Below are 26744 nucleotides of genomic sequence, written 5' to 3' on the forward strand. Positions count from 1 at the left end.
GATTCCTATAACCACATGACTTCATAGTTGTATCTCAAAGAGACTTCTTTATTTTTTCTTACAATCAATGTAGGAATACTCTTAAATCTTCTGAAGTGTTAGTGGTAGAGATTGTTTAGTAAAGATGTAAGGTTTTAACACTTTAGCAAGTGTTACCAGTGGAGACAGACTAGCAAAGATATGAGGTTTGTCCATTTAGCATGCATTTATTTTTCCTGTTATTCCTGAGGTGACTTGTTCATTCAGCTCAGTGATATTGTGCTTTAAAATAATGAGCAAACAAAGCAGTTCCACCTAACAACTCAGATGTATTTTTTAAAATATTATGTTGAGAAGTTTCTTGAACATTCTTCCTAATTGTATTATAGAAGAAAGTATGCAATAAATAGTTAATATGACATTCTGCTCAAGTATTATTATGTTGCTTAATTTCTAAATGAACCCCATGATGGAAAGACTTAAGGATGAACTTCAAAAATATTAATTTTCCTTTTCTTAGAGCATACTTGTTGTTATTCACTGTTTTTGTATATATAATTATCAGGTTTGTTATAGTGTTACATATATCTGTCTTAAGTTCTGTTCATTAATTTATATTCACCCAATTAATGGAGGATGGTCTCCTGTATATGTTTCTCTTATTGGTTAATGAATAAAACACTGTTTGGCCAATAGCCAGGAGAGGAGAAGAAGTCTGGGAGAGGAAGCAGAGAGAGGCCAGAAAGAGATCCCACACTGCCAAAGGAGTAACATGTTGGATTATGGGTAAGCCACAGCCTCGTGTAAATGTATAGATTAATACAAATAGGTTAATAATTAAGACAGAGCCAGCCAATAAGAGGCCTGAGCCATCAGCCAAACAGTTTATAAATTAATGAAAGTCTTTGTGTGTTTATTTGGGGCTAATTTGCTGTGGGACCAGGCAGAACAGAAACCTCCATCTTCACCCAATTATAAAGCAAATTTGGAAGGGGGAAAAAAAATAAAACTTTCCAAAACGAACAAAAATACTAAAGGATTTTGCATCATTTTTACATTTCAGTAGTCATTTTTTTATCAAGTAATTTGTTGGTAGATTAAAAATATCCCTGAATTTCCTAAAGAAATATGAGATAATTTCTTGTAACTATTGGTAATATGATATTTCCATACAGTATTTAAAACTTCTACCGGGGCTATCTTTAAATTCTTTCAGAACTAATACTAGTCATTTTTGCTGAATAGCTTTACTTGAATAATTCCATGGTTGTGAGCCCAGCATTCTTCCCCTCTCCATTTTGGAACGTATGAGCAGTGACTCACCTCACATTCTTGGCATGCCAGATGATAATTAAGGAAGTACCGTGACGACATAAAGAATCATGTGTAACAGTCAGTCAGTCTCATGAAACAGCTGGACAAGGCTTCAGCTAAGTCCCATGGCCCTTATATAGGGCGCTTCCTATCTCAAAACGGAAAATTGTCTATAGGAAAGCCCAGGGGATGCAGTCACCCTTCATAGCGTTACGGTACTGCAAAGTGATCCTTCGAAACTGCTCAGGAATTAGAAGCCTGTGTCACAGCTCTGAGCATAGCTTCATGCCCCAGAATCTAGCTGTTACTAAGTACTTGGACAGGACCCAAGTAAGAGCAAAAAAAAAAAAAAAAAAAAAAAAAAAAAAAATGAAACGTGTATTGGAAAACAGACCCATATGAGGGGAAAGAATGAAAATACTGAAATTGGCCCTTACATGTGTGATGCTTTAAGTTTCGCCTCAGTGACAGAAGGGTGTCATGTAGCTTAAGCATGCTGAATTGCGAGAGACAAAAGGTTTCAGGCTCTTCTCAGGCCAGCACAAAGGGAAAGCAAAGCTTAATTCTTGTTGTTGTTTGCTGTTTTGTTTTTGGTTTTTTTTTTTTTTAAGATTTCTTTGGTTTTAATTATTTCCGTGTGTGAGTGGGTTGTGTGCATGTGAGGGCCAATGCCCTAAGAGGCCAAAAGTGTTGGGTCCTCCTGGGAGAGGTACCAGGTGCGGGTGCTGGGAACCTAACTCAGGTTTGGGTAAGCTGTTAACAGCTGAGCCATCATCTCTGCAGTCCCTGGTTGCTTGCTCATCTCCCTCCCTCCCTCCCTCCCTCCCTCCCTCCCTCCCTCCCTCCCTCCCTCCTCCCTTTCTCACATATGAAGTGATGGGTTCCACTATGGTGTTTTCATACATACTTTGTGCCTGTGGGTTCTCACTCCCCTTCCTTCCTCCATCTTCCCGGCCTCCTCCTGCAAGTGCCCTCCCTAGTTGACTCTCTCCTTTGTCATGTCATTCTTTAGCTGAACAAAACCATTTAGGAACACCTATGGTGGTTATAAAACACACTCTAGCTCCTATTTGTAATTGTGCGAGAGTTCCATTTAGAAACAAGACATATGGATTTAGAACCAAGGGCCCTAATGCTACAGAAGACACAGAGAATACAAAGTATACAAGGATATGAATATGATGGGGGCAGTGTTAGTACTCTATCAGGTTCCCTAAAGATGGCTGTCATTGCCAGTCCTTTGGAAATAGTCCTTCATATAGAGTGGCAATCCCTTTCCCCTATTTTGTAGTGCTGTTTATAATACTAAAAACCAAAGTTTTACTAATGACAGCTTATGTTGGAGGAGAGGAGGGAGGGAAAACTGCATTAGGGATGCGAGATAAATGGAAAAAATTAATTAATTAAAAAAAAAACCTGAGTTCATATAAAAACCCATGTAGAAAAGCCACACTCATAGGATCCATCATTGAAAACTAGCAAAGACAAGATATAAATTTTGGCATAAGCTATTCAGTGTACCACTCAGGTTCAGGGTGATTTTCAAGGGAGATACTAAACTCTAGAGGCCCCTGAAAAAGTCTAAAATACAAAAATACAAGTTAGCCTAGCGTCTACTTATCTCTTCCCTTTCTTTGAGACATATTCAAGTTTTATTTGTATAAAATTTTCTTAGATTTTTGTGACTATTCATTGACATCTTTATCATCTTAATGGACTGCAATAATTTTCCCTATAAAATTTCACTTCTCTGATCTTTCAAGTTTAGCTGACATATAAAAATCTCTAGTAATGGAGTATCAAATAATTTTGATACATGTATGCATCAAATGATACTAAAATAAAATAAGATATATTTATCACCTTAAGTGGTCATCAAATTCTTTATGAAGAAACTTTCAAAATCTTTTCTTTTAAGCCTTTTGAAATACACAATGTTAACTATGGATATCCCTCCATGCTATCCAACATCAGGAGCTACTCCTATCTCACTGTGCTTAGTATTCTCTGGTCCCTCCCCCCCCCCCATCTCTGCTGATACCCAACTGTGCTAGTTTACATGAGAAAAAGCCTCCCATAGGCTTAAGCATTTGAACATTTGGTTCCCAGTTAGTGAGTGATGCTCAACTTTGCTGGAGGAAGTACATCACTGAGGGCTTGCTTTGAGAGTTCATAGCCTTGTCCGCTTTCAGTTTATTCTGTTTCCTTTTTGTAGTTGAGTATGCAATCTCCTGGCTCCCTGTTCTAGCCACCTGCTACCATGCCACCCTGCCCAAGCCATATGCACCCTCCCTCTGGAACTGTAAGTCCAAATAAACTCTTTCGTCCATGAACCATTTTGGTCACGGTGTTTTTTCACAACAATGAAAAATTACTAATACACCTCCTCTCCTGGCCTCTCATAACCCCTATTCCATTCTCTTGGACTATCCCTAACATCCATGTAAAAGTAAGGAATTATATAACCCTGCTTTCATAAAGCAACCACCAAGTTAATTAAGGAGACAGAGAAAGATGACTCTTCCCTAGAGATGTATTTCTAGTAACAAAAATCAGAATATATTTATTCCATTCTAAGTAGAATATTTTTACTGTTGTAAAAGATTAAGTTTCTTAACATACCCAATGTCATGTGTGTTAAATACCTACCAAGTAAAGTATGTTATTGTTATCCTCATTCACAAAGTCTTGTTATCTGGATATCTTTCATCTGTAGCATCACATTACTCCTCAGTCATGTGTGTTACTTCAGATTCAAAGCTGGCCATCTTCCGGAGTTTTATCACAAACCAGAACAGTTGCAGACCTGAAACTCACTTGAACACCCCACACTCTCTTTCCTCTAATGGGTCATAGTGCTGAAAATCTACAGAACTCAATATGGCCTCAAAATCCACCTTAGCATAGTATTCCACACACCACTACTTAAACAAATAACCTGGGAGTTAGAGTAATTTACCAATAATAAAAACATGGTTTTCTTTTTTTCTCTCTTTCCCATTCTGCTTCTCTGGTAAAATTTACTGTTTGACCGCCCTGAGGGTTTCTTTTAAACGCAATAAAATTGCCTTCAAGATTCCACTTGAGTCCATTCTTAAATTCCTTTAGCAATAAGACTGAGACCCTCAAGAGGAGAAAAAGCTTCCTCTAAAATGATAATTCAGACAACTAGATAGGATGCCACCCAGAATCTTTTAAGGGATTAATACCCACCCTTTGTTAGCTCAAAACATGCTGAAGAAATAGACAGTTTCCAATCAAGAAAAACACATCAAGTTCTCCAGATACCCTTGAGTCAATATATCTTTAATTGAACAATAATATAGATAGTTAGACATGAGTATAGATATCCTGAGGACACTTGCCTGAGCAAACTTTGGGTGTCCGACAGGAAGTCAGGCTAAAGACATCAAATGTATGCAAATAAGTTTCTGATCCCCACATTCACGAGGCTTCTTCTCACATGAATGCCAAGTAGACTATGCCAGAACATTAAAAACAAGTTCAGACACGGAAAGCATTTTCATTTTTCATATAAAACAGCATCTGCCTTTTCCCATGCTGACTCGGCAAGGCAGCTTATTTACAAATATATAAATAGCTGCAACTTTACTCCAGGCCCATTGAAAACTCAAAATGGCATCATGCAAGAGAGGCATCCTAGCATACTTGGCTCTATGAGTGAAATGCAAGTGGAGATGAGCCAAGTGACTTGACACTGGCTAGTCAGCTTAACCAGACACCCTTCAGTTTCCTGTCATGGAGGAACCCAGGGTTATGCTCTGCAGAGCCAGAAAATTCACTTTCATTGATTGTCTAGAGACTGGGGAATGATTTAGAGCCAAAGGTTGGAAAGCCAACTCCAATTTACTTATAATCCTGTGGGCTCAAAGGGAGAATAGCATCTCCTAATAGTGGCAATACATTTCAAATCAGCTTATTCTGCTTTTGTAAAAGTCCAGTGAATTTAGGATGACTCACTCCAGCCAATTCTTTTCCCACATCACCAGACTTACAGGGATTTAAATCAACAGGAGAAAAGTAAGAAAAATAATACATCTTGATGTTTGGACAGAATGCACTGCCTTCCCTAAATGTATTAAGAAATGTTATCTACCAGTAGTCTCCCTCCCTGCCTTCTCTCCCATCTTCCTTCTCTGCCTCCCTCTCTCCCTTTCTACACACACACACACACACACACACACACACACACACACACACACTACCATGTATCTTTTTTTTCTTACGCATCCAAGCACTGCTCTGCCGCTCTCAGTGTCTGCTCATGAGGTCACCTGAACGGCCACACCTTATGGCACCTAATGAAAGTAGCGCCCATGGCAATCACCCCTCATATATGCCTCCAACATCAAATTACGCTCTCCCTTAATGTCTTTGTTTCTCATCAATGAGTGAGTGGAAGGATGTCATTAAAGTCTTCCAGAGCATCGCAAAATGGGAAGTTTAAAAGACACATTTCTAGAGGGGAAACCGAGTTATGAACTTGTCTTTGTGGAGAATCTGAGGATGGGCAAGAAGATGTGTGTGCAAAGTGAGAGCATTCATGCATGCTGTAATCATTTTCATGCAAAGACACCTATGCTGGGTGCTAAACCCGGGGGACTGTGGTGCTTTTCCACAATGATGTTCAAGTTTGACCCAAGTTATAAATACCAAAAAAAAAAAAAAAAATACTAAACTGCAAAACAAATTCTCATTACTTTAACCTCTATTCAGAAATATGGAGGAAGCACCTAAGGGTGAACTGTTATTCTAATTCACCACAAGACAGTATAGACATGATTTAATACAGTAGCAGTCTTTTGTTTCTGAATCTACATTGAGCCTTATGTTTCAAAATTCACTTTTAAAATCAGATATCAGTTATGTCTACTTCAAATGCTGATAAGGTTACACTGAAATGTATTTAATTTTCTAAAGACTATTTCTTTGTGAATGTAAAAGTTGTGATTGCAGAGTTTTATAGATAACAAATACATGTCGTATATTCTTACAGCATTGGGGACACTACTTAGCTTTTTTATTTAATCAAGAATTTTAAATATCCTTAGAAAATAATTTTTGAAGTATTGTTAAAAAGAAAAGAAAATGAAGTAATTTACTCACCTAGTGTCTCTGAGAAGAAGTGCGCTTCCCAATTTGAAACAGATTTTATCACCTTCACAAAATGCACGCCTCAGAGCAAAGCTCTCTGCCAAATCAAAGCCTGTAAAATATGGCATGTTATTAAGCTGAGCAATAAACTCACAGACATATTGATTTTTAAACAGGAGTTGGTTATCCATATCCACAGGTTGATTGATCCAAAATAAAATCCTCCTGCTTGAAATAAACTATTATGCTTGAGTTCTGTTTTGCTTATTTTCCTTTAAGGGTACAGGAGAATAAAGTTCTCTTTGCCTGAAGAGGATATAACTATCTCTCTGACGAATGGTTCATAAGCGGAGTTCTTCATGGCTTTTCCTGGTCTGATTGCATAGCTGTATTCCGACCTCAGCCTCCTCAGGGCTAGGAGAGCAAGTGTGCACCACCATCCTTGCTTCTCAGAGGTGTTTCAAGGGAATACAATATCAGGTTTGCTTTGACTTAGGAACTGACCTAAGAAAAACCTTGTGGTAGTTCATTGTATCTCTCTAGAGTATAAACAGAGCATTTGGCAGCATAAAAATAGTAGCCATTCTTTTCAAATCTAAACAACCTCTTACGAAAACATACGTCAGGAGAATAATATAAATATGGGAAAATGCTTAGAATTCAAGTGCAATATATGTGTTATCATCAAGTATACGTGAGAGAGTTGAAGAAAAATAGAAAGAGAATACTGGAAGGGAGGGAGGGAAAGCAAAGTAGGGTTTGGTAACATGTGCCTATGATACATTTTGGAAGCTGAAGCAGAAAGATCCTGAGTTTGAGGCCAACCTGGAATACACAAGAAGATCTTGTCAACAAACAAACAAACCGAACAGCAATAACAACAAAACCAGCAAAGGCAACACTCATAACAAAAGAAAACATAGAGACTAAGAAAAGTATAAGAATGTTACACCAGTATAGCACGTAAAATATGACTACATCTGGATACTAAAACATCTGCTTAGTAATAGTCTTTTCTCTTTTCATAACTACAACAGAAGGCACAACTTTTGTGGTTTTACATGGCTTTTGTTCTGCACCAAGATGAGGTGTTGTTACCCTGAGATTAAACAATATAGACCTCTGCTGACAGTATTTCACCTGTACCATTCATTTTTCCATTTTTATGCTGATGTTACGATCTTAACTTCCAAAGTTGGCAAAGGAGCACTCAGGCCCACCTAGGGAGGACTTCTCCTAGACTGGAGGATATAATCTCTGGCTTGGTAGAGACCTAACTTCCATCTGGGCAGTCAATGGGCTGGCTGGAGAGCCACCCCTAGGACAGGAGATGCACCACAAGCCATTCTAAAGAGTTAGGGAAGTGATTATTCCTTTAATGAGATAACGTACGTTACCTTCCCTGGGTCCCCACTTTCCAGAGCAGTGTCTTAACAGGGCTGCAAACATACAATGTCAGGTCACTACTTAGCAAAGAATGCTTACCTGAAACTTGAAGTCTGTTTCTGTCATCTTGATTTCTCTCCATCCTCAGTATAGGGCAGGTTGTTTCTATTTGAAAGACAAGTGTTAATTATTTGAACCAAAATTTCCATCCTACTTTTTCCAAATAAAATAGAATGCTATTATACAATCATAAATAAAATCAAAGTGAAAATAAAAATAAAACAACTATTTTATTAAATGTCTATGAAGTGGGGATGAGGGTCCCCATCTCACAGTGTGTTTATAAAGATTTAATGTTATTTTGTCTGGCCCATGGTGAGAACACATGATGCTGGTTATTATTAACTACTACTCAAACAACCACATGTTTCTGTATATTTGAATAGGAATCGGCTAACTTACACAGCTGTCTTAAACTCTCTAATCCAGCACATACTCTGTCAATTAAACAACTGAATTGTTTCTAGATTTTATCAGGTGATCCTGAGCCTTTGTAACAGAAGGAGGCATGAATAGAACAAACTAAAAAAAAAAAATTAGAAAGCAAAAATCTTTCTCTGTGGTAAAAATTGAGGAAGTTAACACTTCATTAAATTTGTCCATATTAGTCATGTATAACGAAGTGAATCTCTACTCAGTGAGGTACATGTCCAATGAAACCACATCATAATGTGTATTCATACATTAGTTTTTGAAGTAATATACTTACAATGAATTCAGACTATAACCACAAATAGAGTAACTCTGACAAAACTGCAACTCACTTTTCAAGTCATGCCACTACAACACAGTACAGCTACACTCTTAAATACATTAACCCTTTTACACTCTATAGTCACTAGCTCACTTCTCCGCATCAGAAATTTGTGTTTGGGTTTCATGTTTTAAATTTTAAAGTATAGAAAGGAAATTAACTGCTTGTGGCCAAGGCCATCTGCTTGGCTGACAGTGAAAAATCTCTAAGTTTCCAGTTAACCTATGAATGCCTCGGCCTTTCATTTAACAACTATACCTCAGACCTAGAGTTTTGACAAGGAATCAGCATAGCATACTGAACTAGAAGGATCTCAAAGACTAGGTAATGTTAGCACATCATTTGCAAGTAAAAAGCAAATGACGTATTCTTTCTGAATGACAATTAAAATCCCAGTTCCAACGGATCAGTGTGTGTGTGTGTGTGTGTGTGTGTGTGTGTGTGTGTGTGTGTGTGTGCATGCATTTGGAAACTGACAAGCTTATTCTCTAGTTTAAATGGAAAAGCAAAGAAACAAAAATAGCTAACGGCAAAGTTGAATAATAACTTGGAGACAGACCATGAGATATAAGGAATCCTCAAAACTACAGCAATTCAGTGGGAAATGGAGGGTCTTTTTAATCAGTTGGGTCTGGTATTAGATATTGATACAAGTAAAATTAATCTTGTTTTTTTTAACATCACATGCAGAAATTGGAGAAAATTATAAATGTGAAAAGTACAGCAGGTTTGGTAAAGCATAAAGCTTTATGAACTTGGAGAAGTGAAGGATTTCATGAAAGCTTTACTGTCCAAAGAAAATATTGATAAATGGGGCTTCATTAAATTAAACCACTTATTAATCAAAAGATCAAAAGTGTGGAAAGATAAACCAGAGAATAGGAGAAGGTATTTACAACATATTCATCTTAAAGAGAAGCTATCTAATAAAGTACCAAAATCCAGAATATACCCTGAGCTCCTGCAAATAAGCGGAACATGAAAAAGATTATTTCTAATACACTCTAAGCATCTTAAGCACTTCACAAAGCAGACTATCCAAATTAGCAACTCACATATTCAAAGGGGTGTCACCTCATCAGAAATCAGAGATGTAGAGGAAACTACTGAGATTCCATTAAATGGCCAAAGCCAAAGAACTGTCATTCCAAGTGTTGGTGAGGATGTGACAAATAGTTAACATTTTCCGCTCTTCTACGTTGCATGTGGTGATGGAGAGTGGTGCGGCCACTTGAGAAAACTGTTTGACATCATTTACTGATGCCAATGATGCATGAGCTCGAGGAAGAGAAACTCAATGGCCCAAGAGACATGAAAGCAAAACTGGAATGGAAATGACCTTTCTAGATAAGAATGCCTGTGCTATCACTACTCTTAGAGTTACAGCCTAAAAGTTCATCAACATACTGCAGAGGACATACTGCGGAACAAACAACGAAAAAACTGGATAACGATACAAAATGATTTAGCTTGACACATTGAAATGTTTGGATCTTGAGGTAAAATAAGTGGGGAAGTGTCATTTCCCCTAGATATGTACTACCTACTCCGTGTATATGATAACTATACAACCAATCTCTGTCACAGGGACAATTAGCACCAATGGGGTGCCACCTAGGAGCAAGTACATAGAACTCTTCTAGAATCCAGGATATATTTTACGATTGTATTTGAGTGGTGAGTATCTACATGAACATGTAAAAATTCAGGGTATTGTTCTTTTAACATTTACTGACTTTAGACCATAAATCAGCAAAATATCAACACAAGGAGAAAAGCAGCAGCCCTGTTGAGAAAATATTTATCTAAAAACCACCCTGAAATTTAAATTTTAACCAAAAACTCCCAATAAAAATGCATATTGGCTGTAAATGTCTCTATGGCATCAAACCATGAGAGAAACCTTGCATTCTTTGTAACATAGGCACATAAAGGAAAGATGCAGCCTGTGATTGGCAGAAGAAATCTCTGGGCAGCAGAAGGACTTCCCTTGCTGTGAGACTTTGGAAGGGAGGGGGAGGGTGTGTGGCCTCTTTCCAGTAGGAAACTGTAAATCTCATTTAAATTCTTCCTAGAGACTATAAGTTGATGTCAATGGAATAAACACACTGCTTTGAAATAAATGCAATCAACACTTCCAGCAATATTTATGCATTTCCCCACTAAGAGCATTTAGTTCATAAAATATTAATACCAGTTCCCACCTTTAGAACACACACTTTGTTGTGAACGGCTGAACAAGACAAATTAAAACTGTTCTAAGATTTAAGGTGCAATAAGATAAATTCACGAAGATTTATGAGCTCATTACAAAAAAAAAAATGGAGAAAGAAGTAGTGGCTAGGCCTATCATAAGCTTAGGTATGCTAATTAATTTAAATATTGAGATACACATTTTCATATAAAACAGTAGAAGTGACCATCACAAGTTGGGCGTATTAATTTATTCTAACATAAACATATAAACATACTGTGCATTATAATATTAATGTAGTTCTAGACTTATGCATAAGACTCAAATATTGTCACAGTTAGAGAAAACCAAGCACAGCAACTCTGTCCCTCAGAGGCTCTCTGGAGTATTTCAGAGTAATGAATGCCATCTTTCTAAGGAAGATGCACTGTCTGCAGAACTCAACAGTGTTACAAAAACAAATAGAAGTAGCTTTAGCAAATGCATGCTAAAGTGTTAATGTTAATAATTGTCAGACTTAATTTCCTCTTTACATGGCTTGAAAGACCTGGGCAGTCTACAGGATTAGTGGGATGTTGTAAGGGGCCACAGACAGCAAAAGGAAAGCCATCTAGCTCGGCTTTGCATAGGTCATGACTTTATCACCATAACATCTTTTAACTTTCTGGTTCCTGGTCATCTGAAAACGAGTCACCCTAGAGAAATAGGTCATGCAGCTACTCAGTGGAAGAGTAGCAAAAGACATACTTCTTGCAAATCGACTTTATTTGTTGAACATCTCATGAAAACATATTTTAAACAAAATAAAAACATACCTAAGAAACCCTTTTCATTCCTTAATGAAATGTATTTTTCCCATCATTTGTTCTAACTATGTGCTTTAAAAATGGGCCCTATTTAAGACACACACACGCACGCGCGCGCGCGCGCACACACACACACACACACACACACACACACACAATTCAATTTGTTAGTTCTAGTTCTGATTTTACCAGTAGGCATGGCCTACTAGATCTTGGGACTAGTTCACGTCTTTTTTTTTTAAAGATATTTTAAAATATATGTGTGTGTTTGAGTGTTTTTCCTGTGTGTATTATGTGTATCACATGGATGCAGAAGAGGGCACTGGATGCCACTGTACTAGAGTCAGAGGCTGTTGTGAGCCTGTCATGTAGGTGCTAGCAATCGGACCCAGGTCCTCTGCAAGATCAGTCAGTGCTCTCTTAACAATGGAGCCATCTCTCCAGCCCCATAAAATATGTTTTTAATGGTGCACAGAAATATTAAAAGTATGTTTATCAATAGGGTTATAGGCAAGGATTTTTAGAAAAGATTCCTAAAATACATAAAATGAAAACATACAACAGACAAACACATCTTTAAATACATGCTCTTTCCTATCATCTGGAATTTCCATTCTGAATTATGTGTTTTATTTAATCATAGTATTTGCTAAAATACTAGACAGCATGTTGAACTCTCTTCACTTTTTTTATCTTTTCTTTTATTTAAGATCTACTATTTCAATTTTGTCTTTTAATTGATTTAATACCTAAGCAGTTTGTGTCTGTTTGCTGATGGTCATACCAAATATGAGGTACTAACCTCAGGAAAAGCAGGAGGTACATTCATTCTTGTATATACAAAGGCAGAGGGGGGGGGGACTGAGTTTTCATAGTCAGGAAGAGTAAAGGCCAATGTGGTTTAATAGACTTTTTGTATGTTACTGACTGGTCTTAGCATCACTTACAGAACACTCCACAAATTGCAGGAAAAGAAAAAAAATGTGTCATTTGCTTGGTAAAGATGCAATTTATATTTTAACTTTGCTACAATGCACACATTGTAGCTGGAGAGATGGTTCATCAGTCAAGAGCACTTGTTCTTACAGAGGACCAGGGTTGTATTCCTAGCATCCACATAGCAGCTTACAACCATATGTACCTCCAGTTCCAGGAGATCTAACACTGTCTTCTGAAATCTGCAGGTACCAGACATACACTCATGTGGCACATGTGCATACATGCAGATAAGCCGCCAAAAACATAAAATAAAAATATCTAGAAAAATCTAAAACAAAGATAAAAATAAACTGCACACATCTCATCTCTACACATTGGCACTTTAACAGTAGTTCTCCTGATGTGAGTTTTACATTAAGACCAACTGAAATGTGCAAATATTAAATGAAAAAAAAATCCAGAAATAGCTTTTTAACTTAAATTTAGTTATGGAATATTGAGGGTGTTTTAAATTTTATTTTAATGCCATCTCTTACTGAGATGAATTTATCAATTGATCTTCATTATAGGTAAGTAATATATGGATAGAAGGAAGTGTATGTAGGGCTTACTATTACCCATAACTTCAGACACACACTACTGGAAGCTTTGAAATGTATCTCTTGTGGATAAGAAGGTATGACTCTAGCATAGCTGTCAGATAATTGTGAATTAATTCTTTTGGAGACAGACTGTGCACTATAAATACCAAGGCCTGCCATTTCTATAGACAAATGAACACTCTTTGCCAGGAGAACTCACAGGACAGTGTACATGACTCTGGTAAATATGCCAGATTCCATGCTTTGGACTTTGCAGACTTGGAAACCAGATGATTTACAATCACAAAACACAACAGCATGTACCCCCCTACCTCCTGCCTCCTACTCCCCTACCCCTCATTTCCTCCACTCTGGTCTCCTGGCCTTTGTGCCCTTTACCCCTTATACTCAGCAGTCATCTGCCTCAGAACCTTTGTATTGGTGCTTTCCAAGTGCACATACATCTTATTCCCATGGCCTTTGTGCCTCTACTTAAATGCCCCTATATGAACCCAGCCTTCCCTGCCCATCTGCATCTTCCATTACTTCTTCTTATAGAATTTCCCAATATGGCAAATAAACAGAAGATTCTCAATCAAATATCTGATACATAATGATAATGTTTTAATGTAAGTATGCCTGCTACAATGTCTAGAACATCAAGGCATACTTGAAAACATCATTGGTTCATTACTAAACTTCAAATTTAGCTTGGCTCTTGAGATTTTATCTGGCTACTTTCCCACACTCTGTGGGCCCAGGCATGATGCTAGCATGGACTACAATGATAACAATGGGGATAAGGAAAAGGCTGAAGGAATGAGGTACAAAAATCAGCAAGCCATGGCAGTGAAAAGAAGAGAGGGAAGAAGGAAACTTTCTTTGGGTAACTTAAGTCTGACTCACTGAGATCTCCCCATAGAAAGAAGAGTTCATTAAACAGAATCCGTAGCAGTTCGGGGGACCTGGCAGTGTTAAGATTGGAGAGCCATTAAATAATTTAAATGCTGGATAGAAGTTTCTGAAATAGGAGTGTGGGGTTGTATAAAACTGGGAAGCTGTCTACAGCCATGGAACACAGTAAAGAGACAACACACAGAACACAAGAAAACATCTGCAAACTATTCAACTGCTAGAGAGTAATGGTTAACAACCAGAACGTGCCAGGGACTCTAAATTTGTGACAGGAGAAAAGATACTGAATCTGATTAAAGCCACACAATGATCTGAATTTCTCAAAAGACAATGTACAAAAGGCAAACAAAATACATTAAAAATTTCAGCACCACCAAACATCAGGGAAATGCAGGTTCGACTCAGTAAGAACATCTCACTCCAATTTGACTTATCAAAAAGACAAGAAAGAAATGGAGATGATAAAGAGAAATCTGGTCTCTTGTTCACTGTTGATGTGAATGTGTTATTACAGTTTTTATAGAAAATAGTGCAGGAAACAAGAAATGGAAATAAATATGATCCAACCACCCCACTACAAGACATTCCCAAATGTAATGAAATTTCTGTACCCAAAAGATGTCTATTTCTGTATCTTTTACAACACTATTCATAATAGCCAAGCTGTCTATTGACAAATAACTGGACAAAGAAAATGTAATATATGTATGTATGTATATATATATATATGTGTGTGTGTGTGTGTGTGTGTGTACTTTAATGTAAATGTGTTCAGGTGCACATGTGCATATGGATGTACATATCCCTGGGTGCACATGTGTACAGAGGCCAGAGGACCATGAGGATGTCATTTTGAGGAGCCATTCACTTTGTTTTTGGGGACAGCTTGTCTCATTGCTCTGGAACTCATTATGTAGTCTAGGCTAGCTAGCTTTCAAGCCTCAGGACTGTGACTGCCTCTGCCTCCCCAGAACTGAAATTACAAGGTGTATGGCTTAAAAAAAAATGACTTCTGGGGATCTCTGGGGATGGAACTCAGCTCATTTAGATTCAAAGGCAAGCCATTTACTGAGTGAGCCATCTCTCATATTTTTTAAAGGCTACAACAGAATTCTCATTTGGTAGAGGCAGTCAAATGGCCTCTTTACTCATCTTTACTGGCTGGGCTCTGATCCCTGTGTACTTCCTTATACGCCACCAAAGCATCAGAGAACTGAACAACCACCATTCTATGTTGAGAGTAAATCAATGGCTAACCAAAGTAGACTTAGCATGCTGGACTATTACATAACAAAAATAGTATGAAAAATATTATGCCAAATGAGAGGGGAAAAAAGGACACAGCTATTTTAGGGAAAGGTCACAAGAGGTCACACAAGTACCTTCACTACTTAACTTTAGTCCAAAGCTCTTTCTCCAAAAAAAAATACCTGGTTAAGAGGCATGTTCTTCAGGCACTGTGATGTTTTCTTCCCTTTCCACATTTAGGACTTAGGTATTGCACTTGCCACTATGAAGATTTTTAGGTGGTACACTAAGATTTATTAAAAATGCAGAAGACAATTTTCTATATGAAGTTAATAGTAGATTTTTCTGTCAACAAATACAATTTGTATTTCAGAATAATAATTTTCCTTTAAGTGAGTAGAGAACTGGCATTAATGAGGTTTCTGTGTTTAGCTTGGGCCTGGGAGAATCCCCAATACCATCTAGAGAGTTAACATGAAGCTTGGAAATTGTTTTAAAAAATACTCTCGTAGATGGCATTCTGCCATCTATTTCACCTATGCTTTTCACTCTGGTTTCCTGTTTTATATTTTAAGATTTCTTATAATAATTTAGTGCTTAAGGAAAAGGACACAGTAAGAGAAGAAAGTAGCCTTTGAGGCGGAAGTTTCTATCATAAAAGACCCAGTTGTAGGCAACCGATTAAAGCCAATTTGAAGGTTGTTGAGCATTATACATATGCTAATACTTTCTTCCCTACCCTGAAAGCTGAGCTGAAGCAATGAGGGTCATGTTGAAATTTATTGTCACTATAAAAGTACACAAATACATCTTGTCTCATAATGTGAATGTAATGTAAATCGATCAAAGAATTGGAAATGCCTGAATTCAAGATGTTCCAATTTATGTTATTATTGCCTCTGCCCTGCTGTTCTTGAATTCTGTCCCTCGTGCAATGATATTTCAGGTCATCACTGAGTCTGCCACAGAGTGGAGGACAGCAGTGAAGACTCGAGTTATCCTTTATTACATTTAGTTTTCACTGTAAACTGTTGACAACCTCACCAAGTCCAGAACTGAAACCCTAGCCTCGGCCTCAGATTTGCGAGATTTTATTTTTAGATGTAATCACTTCCCTCCGGTAAATGGTTAGTGACCACACACACAGGTCTGCACATGAGGAAACTAAAAAGGGAACCTTGCACCGTGAATCAGACATACAAGGAGAGTCTCCTGCCAGGCCAGGCCCAGTGTGTCATATTCTCCAACTGTCCCTGTGATGGTACTGTGCTGACATTTTTAATGAATGTAAATGGTATTTGAGGGGAAGCAATTTCCGTGGCATGCTCCGAATACACGTCTTCCTCTACAGGCGCCCTTTACCAAATGGCATGAGAACACTCAGTGTGTTCTTTATTACTTCCCTTTAGTGCTGCATGCTTTGAGAATCTTATTACAATTCGGCTTCTTAGAGAGGAAATCTTTCAAAGAAACTAATTCAGTAAGATATTTGGGGCTGTAATACATTTGGATAGTTATATACACAATATAGCTTGATCAAAGAACTGTGATATTCAATGTAGAAAAGTAAAATATTCAGAGGAATTCCAACATATGGATGTTTGGTTATGTAAAATAACTGAGTTCTGGGATATTCAGGAGACAATGCTGTTGTGGTTAGTAACACTTTCTGTACTTGTATAGAAAAGCATATTTTACTATATTCTTTAACAAAGTGGAGACCATGGTAAATGTTCTTCTTACAATAAATAAGCTATTAAAGCTTGAGATTAAAATAAAATGACAGCAGATAACCAGCTAAGACGTAGATCAGAAAGAAAATAAAAAGACATTTAATTACCCCAAAAGTGAGTATTTCCCTATTGACTTGTCAAAGACACAAAGAACTGAATTTACCATGGCTTCTACAGAAAACTGGAATCTCTGCTAGACAGGCAAGAATCTTGTCCATGTGGTTCTTTCCCATGTAAAACCAGAGTCATGTGTGTAGATCCTTTCAACCATGTCCATTCAAAGCCCTACATACTAGCATGACCCAAACCCTGTACCATTCAGCTAAATATTTATCCTTCTTTCTAGGTAAAGGAAGCATGCCCACCCTTGTGAAATTGCAAAACATGGCACCTTCTCTTCGTAACAAAAAGCTCATTTAAGAGGGCAGATTTTGAGAATGCTCTCCCTAAGTAACCTTTTACTTTAGCATGGCTGCACTTGTTAGGCATTACTGCTTATCTATTTCTCACTGAAGAAAAGGCCCCAAGACTATGTGACAAGCACAGGGTATCATAAATACATGAATAGAATATTTTAATTTTCATGTGGAATGCTTTAGGAAATGGGTTTCCTCTAAAATTAATGACAATCAAGATGCCCAAAGATTCGTTAAAAGTTTGTGAGTTTTTATTCTGTGTGTGTATAAACTCAAAAATCTCTGTGAGAGAGAAGTTGTGCCTATTTATCAAAATTGTCAAGAAATATTCAAGAGAACATACACAGAAAGATTCAGTCTTCATATCTCAGGGTACATCACCGTATGTGATTATTATCAGAATACTTTCCCTATGATCTTTCCTTAGCAAATGACCTTACATATTCACGTTGCAATATGAAGTACTTGTAGGTTAATTGTCTATACAGGCACAATTAATTTTAAAAGTCAGTGATAATAATGAGTGCTCCAAATTGCTTTGGGGATATTTAAGAGATGATTCATAAATTTAAGAACTGAGAATAAATGTTATCTTTTTATTGGATACTGTAAAGATGTTTCTCTCATCTGAGACACCACGAAGCTGAATATAATTAAATTCTATTTCTTTATACATTTCAGAAGCTATTTTTCAGCTTTTCTTCATTAAGGGTAGACAAGTCCTTGTTAATCCTAATTAGTGGTGAGATTTTAGACTTATGATTTGAACAAATAATTCTTAGAGGCTAAAATGTGAGATAATATCACATATACGCACAGAGACATACATGCATAATATCACATTTACAAGTTCCAACTATGGAAAAAGCTAGATGAATGTTCATCATGGGCACTGCATGGAAGTCAGTGGTAGAAAACCATGATTTCTCTTTTCTGTATCAGTAAATCTAATCTGTAGCCTCTCCAACCTTAACAAGATTTGCTTTGATGGATTTCTTTTTAATGATCTAAGGACTATAGATAACATTTATCAATCAGGTAGAGAGGTGACCCACTTACCTGGCTTTTCCCTGACCGTCACACAAATCGAAGCAGGAAGCAAGAACATTGCCACCCAAGTCCACAGTTTCCAAAAGCCAGTGTGCCTCATTGTGCCTTGCAACCATGGGAACAAATGGCCACCGATCTGTAATGGCAAAAGCATTCAAGTTGAGATTTTGTACACTGCTCTATCGCAGCCACAAAATCAGTGGCAGCATAGAGAAAGCAATTGATTCCTATATATCACACAGTTATATATTAGGGTATATGATGTCTAACATGCAACTGAGTACTTCAGTACATATTTTAATCTTTATGAGTGCTCAAGAAATATTTCTAGATTCCTTCTTAATTATTTAATTAATTACTCATGATCACAGAGTCTCATCCCTTAATTTTTTCCTACTTTTGCAATAGTTTTGAAGTCATACCACTCAAATGATTTTTTTATTTTAAAAATTGTGGTAAAATATATTTAACGTAAAATTCATATATTTTGACCATACCTGAGTGCGCATTGTTGGTGTAATTAAGTTTATTGCCATTGTTTTGCAACTCCCACACTCCTCTATCTCAACAATTCTTGTCAGAACTGGGTACCTGTGACTGTTAAGCAAAACTTTCCATCTCATTGTCTGCAAATCCCCAATTGTCATTCTACTTTCCCTGCTACAAATTTAAATTTTGTGGGAGCCTTATTATGCAGAATCATTCCCCTTTTGTCTTCTGGTGACTTTACTTAATATACTATCTTTGGTGATGGTGGTGTGTGTGTGTGTGTGTGTGTGTGTGTGTGTGTGTGTGTGTACACCCAAAGGCTCCTTCAGTCATGTGTTCATGGGTTCACACACACATGTGTAAGTGGAGGTCAGTCCCAGGTGTCACTGCTCAGAAGCCACCTGCCTTGTTTGTTAAGACAATGTACCTCATTCACCTTACTTTCTTTGGCTAGAGTAGGCTGATGGGTAAGCAAGCTCTCTTTCCCAGAACTGGGTTTACATACACACAGCACCACACCCAATATGTCCAATATGTTTATATGAATTCTGGGCATTGATCTCTGGACATATGTCAGAATTTTCTCTTGTTGGGGGGAGGCGGGGCTAGATGATACTTCAGTGTTCGTAAATGCTCATTTTGTTCACCATCCATCCATGGACATTAATTTGTTTCTATCACTTGGCTGTTGTGAACACTTGTGAGACAGATGTAGAGCCATCTATCCTTGTCCCTATGTATATACTCAAAGGGTATATACTCAAAGAAGAAAATGCTACATGAATCATATGGTTCTCCTATTTTTCACTTCCTGAGGGACCACCAGGCTGTTTTTCCATAACACCCACAGCATTCATGTTTCCACTAGTAAGGTGTGCTGATTTTTCCATATCCTTTGTTACACTTGCTGTTTTCTTTCTTTTTGATTGATACCATACTAATGGATAGTAGAGGGTGACTCATTGTGGTTTTGATCTGTATTTTCCTGAGTATTAGTGATACTAAACATGTTTCACGTACATTATGGCTATTTGTATGTCTATAAAAATACCATGATTCTGAATTTTTAAACACAATTTTATCATTCATGATTCTGTCTGAAAATATTATATGTTATGACTTAATTAACACAGCATACTTTACATGAAGTATTTTCTTATTATATTGAGTTCCACTCCTAAAATTACTGCACATAGGCAAATGTCACTCCCTTTAAAATGGATACATACAATGCCTATTGTACCTTTTTTAAGTATTCTGTTATCATCATGATTGCCTTTAAGAATTTACAGTCCTCCTCTATGGGTATTACAATGAAAGATTCAGCAGATAAAATACACGGAGGGCCTGAAGAGTTTGTTCAGTGCTTACAAACACTGGCTACTCTTCCAGAGGTCTTGGGTTTCATCTACAAGATGGCTCATATTGACCTGTAACTCCAATCCCAGATGATCTGATGCCTTATTCTTTCCTCCATGGACATCAGGCACATGTGTGCTATGCAGACAAAGCATCCATACACATACAACATAATGCAAAAATAAAATAAAATATTTTACATCCTTATAACAAAAACTAACATTATTTAAATTAACTTTACTGTAGTGAATTAGCTAAAATAGAAATCTGAATCTTCTTCGAATCCCCCAAGACAGCACCCCTTACCAGCAGGAAGTAGTTTGGAAAGAACGACGCCCAAATTCCCAAATATTGTGTATAAATGTTTGTTTTCATTTAATTGGACTTTGTTATATAAAATTAAATAAAAAATACTCTATATGCATAAAAAAAAGAAAAAAAAAAGAAATAATTTGAAAGGAAAAATGTACTGTATCCCTCAATTTTATTTGACAATTATATTTGTATTAGAAATAGCTATTCAAGAGTCATAAATCACTTATTTGCCATTATTTTCCATTCAATAAAGAACCAATCATGAAAGAATTCATCACACAAATGTCTAAGTCCTGTCAATAAACTCTCTTTAGAGAACAATAAGCCCACCATCTTTGATATGCTTTAAACACATGCCAAATACTCAGTTCAGTATTTTAAAATTAATTCAAGATTTTGGATATTTCTGGCTAAATACATACAGGCAACAAATGCAATGTTAAAATTGAATGAGAAGTTCTGAATCTCAAACATCTGGTCTTATGTCTTATTTATTTTGAATTCTAGATACGGCTGTAGTCTTGATCTTCACACAACCTTGCAAATTGATCACAGTTATTATTTCATGGCCATTAGTAACTGTTAAAATAAATGAATTCTGGTTCAAATATATTCTATATCAAATTTTGTTCCAATTGTAAGGGAGATCTATCCTTGTGTTTTTAAGTGGGGTGATTTATCTCAGTTGATCAATTAACACTGAAACATATTAATTAATATCTTGGCTTCCTGTGTGAATTTTGCTACTTGTACACAAGTTATGGAACCTTTTTAAGTCTTGATTCATTAACCTGAAAGTTAGGATCGCAGACATTGAACTATGGGCTCTGAAGTCATCTGCTGTTATATCCACTAAAGGACAATTAGTCTAATTTGCAATTACACTTATGTCTTCCCCTCAGGTTGATTTGATAATGAAAAGTAGAAATTTGGAATTTCTACTTTTAAAAATTAATTTTCCTCAAAACATTGGTACCTGTTGCATCAACAAAGAGCTAGAGAGCTATGTCACAAGCATACGAAGTTGGTCTTGACATCTCCCTACAACTTCCTTGAGGCACTCAGAGGATGACAGAACATATCATTAACCTTATTTATCCAAAGCGCTTTGAGTATAAGATTGTATGGTTTGTTGATCACATGTTTGAGCACTTGAACCTCCTACCACTATCTCTCAGTGAGATCACCAGAATCCATTCACTCCACATCCTAACTCTATCCCTTCTGAATTTCCAATAGCCAAGCCTTCATCCTTCTGTAAACACTCATTGGGTTCCCTCACTTCACATTACCTAGAATCCCTTCTAATCTCCTTACAGATCCATTGTTTCCTACTTGACTTTTTCTACTATCTGTCTTCCTGCTTCCTATCATGTATCTATGTATTATTCATATATCTATTCCATCAATTCATCCACCTACCTATCTCTTCTCTAGCCAGTTGGATACCTCATTTTCATCCTCCGCTTCCTTATTTCACTCACACATATTTCCTAGATATTTTTTAAAGTTATGTTGGAGGTATTTTCTGGGTTGACCCCAATAAAATTGCCATGGAAAGGACTTGCCCCTATCTTTGGAAGTCTGTCCTTTCCTTCTTCTCTGTCACTGTCCCCAGACACAGGCTGAGCTCAGGCTGCTGGTTGCTGCCCTAAGTTTTACTACTGTTTCCCTCCATGGACTTCTTCATTCCTGGCTCTACCCAACCCTTCTGTCAGAATGTGGCAGTTTTCTATCTGTCCCCTCAGGACTAGGCACGATGGATAACAAGACAGCTCTATAAATTAATTCAAGCCAATGTTATCACGACTTAGTGCTTGGCTCTTGGTAGCAGAAGTAAAGCTTTAAGACAGACGCCCAGTGCCTTCCCTGTTCAAGTGACTAATGTAGAGAGCCAGAGACAATGTATGCAGAGGCTGTTTCTTAACACCCTGGAATTGCTTTCTGGAAAACCCGTACAAAGCTGTTTACAGTACATTTTTAATAAAGGTATAGACAATATTGGATGGTCTCATTTTCTAAAATAAAACACAGTGTGTGTGTAGTATTTATTTTAATATCCATTGCTCAGAAATAAACTCTGCCTGCCTCTAATATTTATATGGTACAAAGTAAAAAAGGCTATGTAGCATATACCTAAATATTTGACTAAAAGATTTTAAAGAGAGTAGTAACATTGATTTTAAAAACACACTTGTTTTTTCCCGTTTACACAAGGAAATGTCTTGGGCTGACAAGATGATTCAGTCAGTAAGGGCACTTGTGTTCAAGCCTTGGGAACTGAATTTGCTCCCAGAACCCACATGCAGATTTTAGACCCTCTTACTTAGGCCCTAAGTTTTGTAGTAAAAATATGCATTAGGTCCTCATTGCACAGACATGACTGTTCACAGAAGGATCTATCCAGGAGCCTTGGGTTCAATTCCAGGTTTGTTTGATCAAGAGCTTTTGTTATTACAATGTGTCATTTACTAGCCATGGCTCCCAGATCCTCATACCTCAATCACTTCCTCATAAATAATTCACTTATCAAGATCCCAGTCGCAACCTTGATTATTCCTATTCAGTACCACACAAAGTAAAGTCTTACCTGTGTGTGTGGATAGATAGCCCTGCATGAAACCTGTTTCTCATTGCTATGATAGCAACAGCATAGTGATGTCTGAATGTCTAAATGTCTGGTCCTGGTCGCTGCTTGTTCTACCCACCCTCTCCCCATCCGATTAGCTTTGGAAGTTATCTCCTAAACATTCTTAGTTCACTTCTCAAAATCTTTAAAGCTATTATAAAATTTAACAGACTTTCAAGGAAGATAGGTTTTGAAGAATTCCTTGCTATGTTTTATAACATAAAGTCTATATTGATGCACAGAAAACATGAACAGCAAAGGAAGGATCAATTGAAAACTTTACTCTTTCATTTCATTGATAAGATGAGAGCCCTATTGTGTACCACTAATTGGGTGGGGGTATAACAGCAAGTCAGGCCTAAAAGATGGCTCAGTAGTTAAGAGCCCTTGCTACTCTTGGAGAGAACCCAGGTTTGGTCCCTAGCACCCACATCGGGCAGCTCACTGCTGGCTGTAACTCCAGTTCCAGGGAACCTAATGCCATCTGGTCTCTATGGGTGCCTGTTTGCATGTTAATATACATAACTTCACATAGTTTGCATATACATAATAACAAAAAATAAGCACCTGGTGTGGTCTAGGAAAGTAAAAGAAACACACATTGTTTTTGAGGAAGAAAACAAGAGAAAAAACAGGAGATCTGAAACAACAGAACAATGGACCAGCGGATGTAATGATGGATACGCTGATAGACCAGTGAATAGGGATGATGAATAAATGGATTGATCAGTGGATGGAATGATGGTAGTTTTACTAGATGAAATTGTTCAGAAGCCTGTCACTGGAAGCCTGAGTCAATCAAACCATATCTGAAAGTTTTTACTGTTAGGACATTTGACATGTTCACAGTGCATCTTTGAAATTGTGTATTACATGAAGGATGGGTCAGGAGAGCATCACTAAAATAAAGAAAAAGCAAAACGAGCAAACAAAAATCATGGCAACAACTCACATTAACATGAGAAAGGAGATAGTAAGGAAGGATACTGGTTTATTTTATGTAGGTTGTCACATTAAGTAACACATCTCAACTTTCAAACAAGTAGGTTGAGAAGATTATAAAATGAATTAGAGAAAGTTCCAAGCCCGAAAAGTCCTTAACAATCCTTAACACAAATCTAATTTGTTCCTGGAAAAAAAAATCATTTTTGTTAGAGATTTCATTTGTTCCATTAAAGATTTGTTGTTGGAAAGAATATGTTAGCCCTGTCAGATATTTGCAAGAAGCCACAATTTCAGAGCATTCTTTACAGAGGGAATGCTAAACAATAGGGTAGATGATTGATTTTTAAATCAAACTTTCCCGACTATTCTCCACCATGCCCATAAGCAACTCCAACAGGAAAGCCTCGTTATGCTGTTATGAAGTGAGGCATTGTGTAAATAAGCAAAACAACAGGTGTCACACATCTGTCCTTTTGTCAATCTTGAGAATCTTTCATAGAGGGAAAAGAAAGCCAGAAGAAAAGCCATCATACAGAATTAAAAATCCTAAGCTAATAATCAGATATAATTGTTTTGGTATAGATGTGCGGTTATTTTATAATTTCATCAATCATTTTACTAATGAAATTGAAGTGAGTCTACAGAAAACTCCCACAACTTGAGCAAGGTTTCTACCTTTAAAACTGCACATCTTTGTGTTCGAGGTACACATACCATCTCCGAACCGCTGAAAAGCGATCCCTTCTCCCTCTCTCTCCTGACAAGGCTTTGCTTCATATTCCAGGATAGCTTTAAACTAGTGATCATAAGATCATCCACACCAGTGGAGTGCCGGATTACAGCAAAATGTGGCGAGTCCTGGCTAAGAATTCTGTCTCTAAAACCAGCACAATTATGGTGGGGCTCTCCATTACCTCTTCCATGGGCTTTCATTGTGTACTGGGAAACAAGGGACTTGTGGGCTCTGGTATAGTGGGGTTTCATCTCTCCAGTTCTCTGCCTATCCATGCTTTCCAAACTCCTCCATCAAACGATAAGCAGTACCCAAAATACCACGCTTTTGCCCATATTTCGGGGGGGGGGTGTGCTGGGGATCTAAATCAGGGCTTTGTACACAGCAAGCACACTGCCTCTGAATTGCAACTACAGCCCTGATTGTGCTTTTTATAAACTTTCTTTCCTTCATTTATTTTCTGCAGAAGCACCCTTCCAGCCCTCCCACCTCCTGGATTCGCTGATTCCCCCTTTAACTTGCAGTTCGAAAGGTTCTATTTGAACATACCTAAGCAGTTTCCCCGTTCTTGACAAAGTGTCTGCTTCGTTGGCATGCCTCTCTCTCTCAAAGACAGCTGCCTGCAATAACTTTTCAGATACCTTGAATCTCAACAACGGCAGCTGACCTACACTGTTTTCTGATTACAAGCTCTGGTTCTATTTTCCATTGACACATCCCTGCCTCGGACAGAATTTCATATGGATAGAGTTGTGTACTTCCCCAACTTATCCCCTTTTTTTCCGATTTCTCTGTTTATCTGAATGGCTCTGTTGGCTTTCTGGTAGGATATTCTTGAAGCTGCACGATTGCCTTTGATTTCTTAACAAGTGGGAGGGGCATTTCCAGTTCACAGTCTACATATGCATACTACAGGCCTGTTGGTCTACTGTCAGCATTTTTCTGTTCAATTCAGCGTGCAGCGTCCTACCCTGGTTGTCTCACTATTGGTCTACACAGAACAGTATCCAGTGCCACTGCCTGCTTCTTAACCTCCCCTCCCCAGTCTTCTTAGCAGCTCTCCCCATCCTAGACTGCACCTCAGCGTGTGCTTTCTGTCTTACCAGGCACATGACTGTTTCCCCTTGACATCTTTAAGCCTTCATACATGCCGTTCCTTCTGTCTTTCCTGCTTGCTCTCCTCTTCTAGTCTGTCTATTCTCTGCCTCTTTGGGATACAAGTTCTCAACAAGACCTGCCTGGAGCAATTCCTTACATTTCCCGCCACAGCGTCCCCTCAAGCCTATATATATTAGTGTATGCAGAGGCCACTTCTTCGCGTTCCCGCCTGCTTTTCATTCTCCATTTGGATTTCCACGTATGATGCTATTTGTCACATTCCTATGGTTCCTGTCCACATCTTCTGTCTCTAAAACACATTTTCCCTTTTCTGCTGCCTGGGGGGGGGAGGTGGTTAAAATGAACCGAGATTTCAGCAACAGAGATCAAACTACAGGACCAGAAAAATGGATGGAAAGTTTCCATTTTTGAAGAATACCATGGACACCCATCTGTTTGGAAAGGGTTTGAGGATAGCAGTGATTCAGATACAAACATAATTGCACCTGGCTTTCTTCCCTTCCGTTTGGCATTTCTCTTACCTGTCCATATGGAGACGCTCTCCCTGCTCTATCGTCACAAATTTCTTTTTTTTCAGGACACCTCCTTAAGTTTCTAAACACTCGCAGAAATCACTCTGGTCCAACCCTCATGAAAGTACCTAGCAGTTACTTCCAACACGTTCT

The 26744-nt window shown here is 37.7% G+C and overlaps 1 protein-coding gene across 1 annotated transcript in view; it reads right to left on the minus strand.

Annotated features, from left to right (window-relative positions):
• LOC127236585 (collagen alpha-1(XIX) chain-like) overlaps nucleotides 1–26744 on the minus strand; it is a 107905-nt gene that overhangs the window by 79360 nt on the left and 1801 nt on the right. The window contains exons 2-4 of the mRNA XM_051204295.1: nucleotides 18500–18626; nucleotides 7894–7959; nucleotides 6421–6520 (exon numbers count right to left, since the gene is read on the minus strand). Of these exons, the coding sequence (XP_051060252.1) occupies nucleotides 6421–6520; nucleotides 7894–7959; nucleotides 18500–18590 (257 nt within the window). The 5' untranslated portion in view covers nucleotides 18591–18626. The remainder of the gene's footprint in view (nucleotides 1–6420; nucleotides 6521–7893; nucleotides 7960–18499; nucleotides 18627–26744) is intronic.

This window comes from Phodopus roborovskii, unplaced genomic scaffold (genome assembly GCF_943737965.1).
Source record: "Phodopus roborovskii unplaced genomic scaffold, PHOROB, whole genome shotgun sequence".
NCBI classification, from domain to species: Eukaryota; Metazoa; Chordata; class Mammalia; order Rodentia; family Cricetidae; genus Phodopus; species Phodopus roborovskii.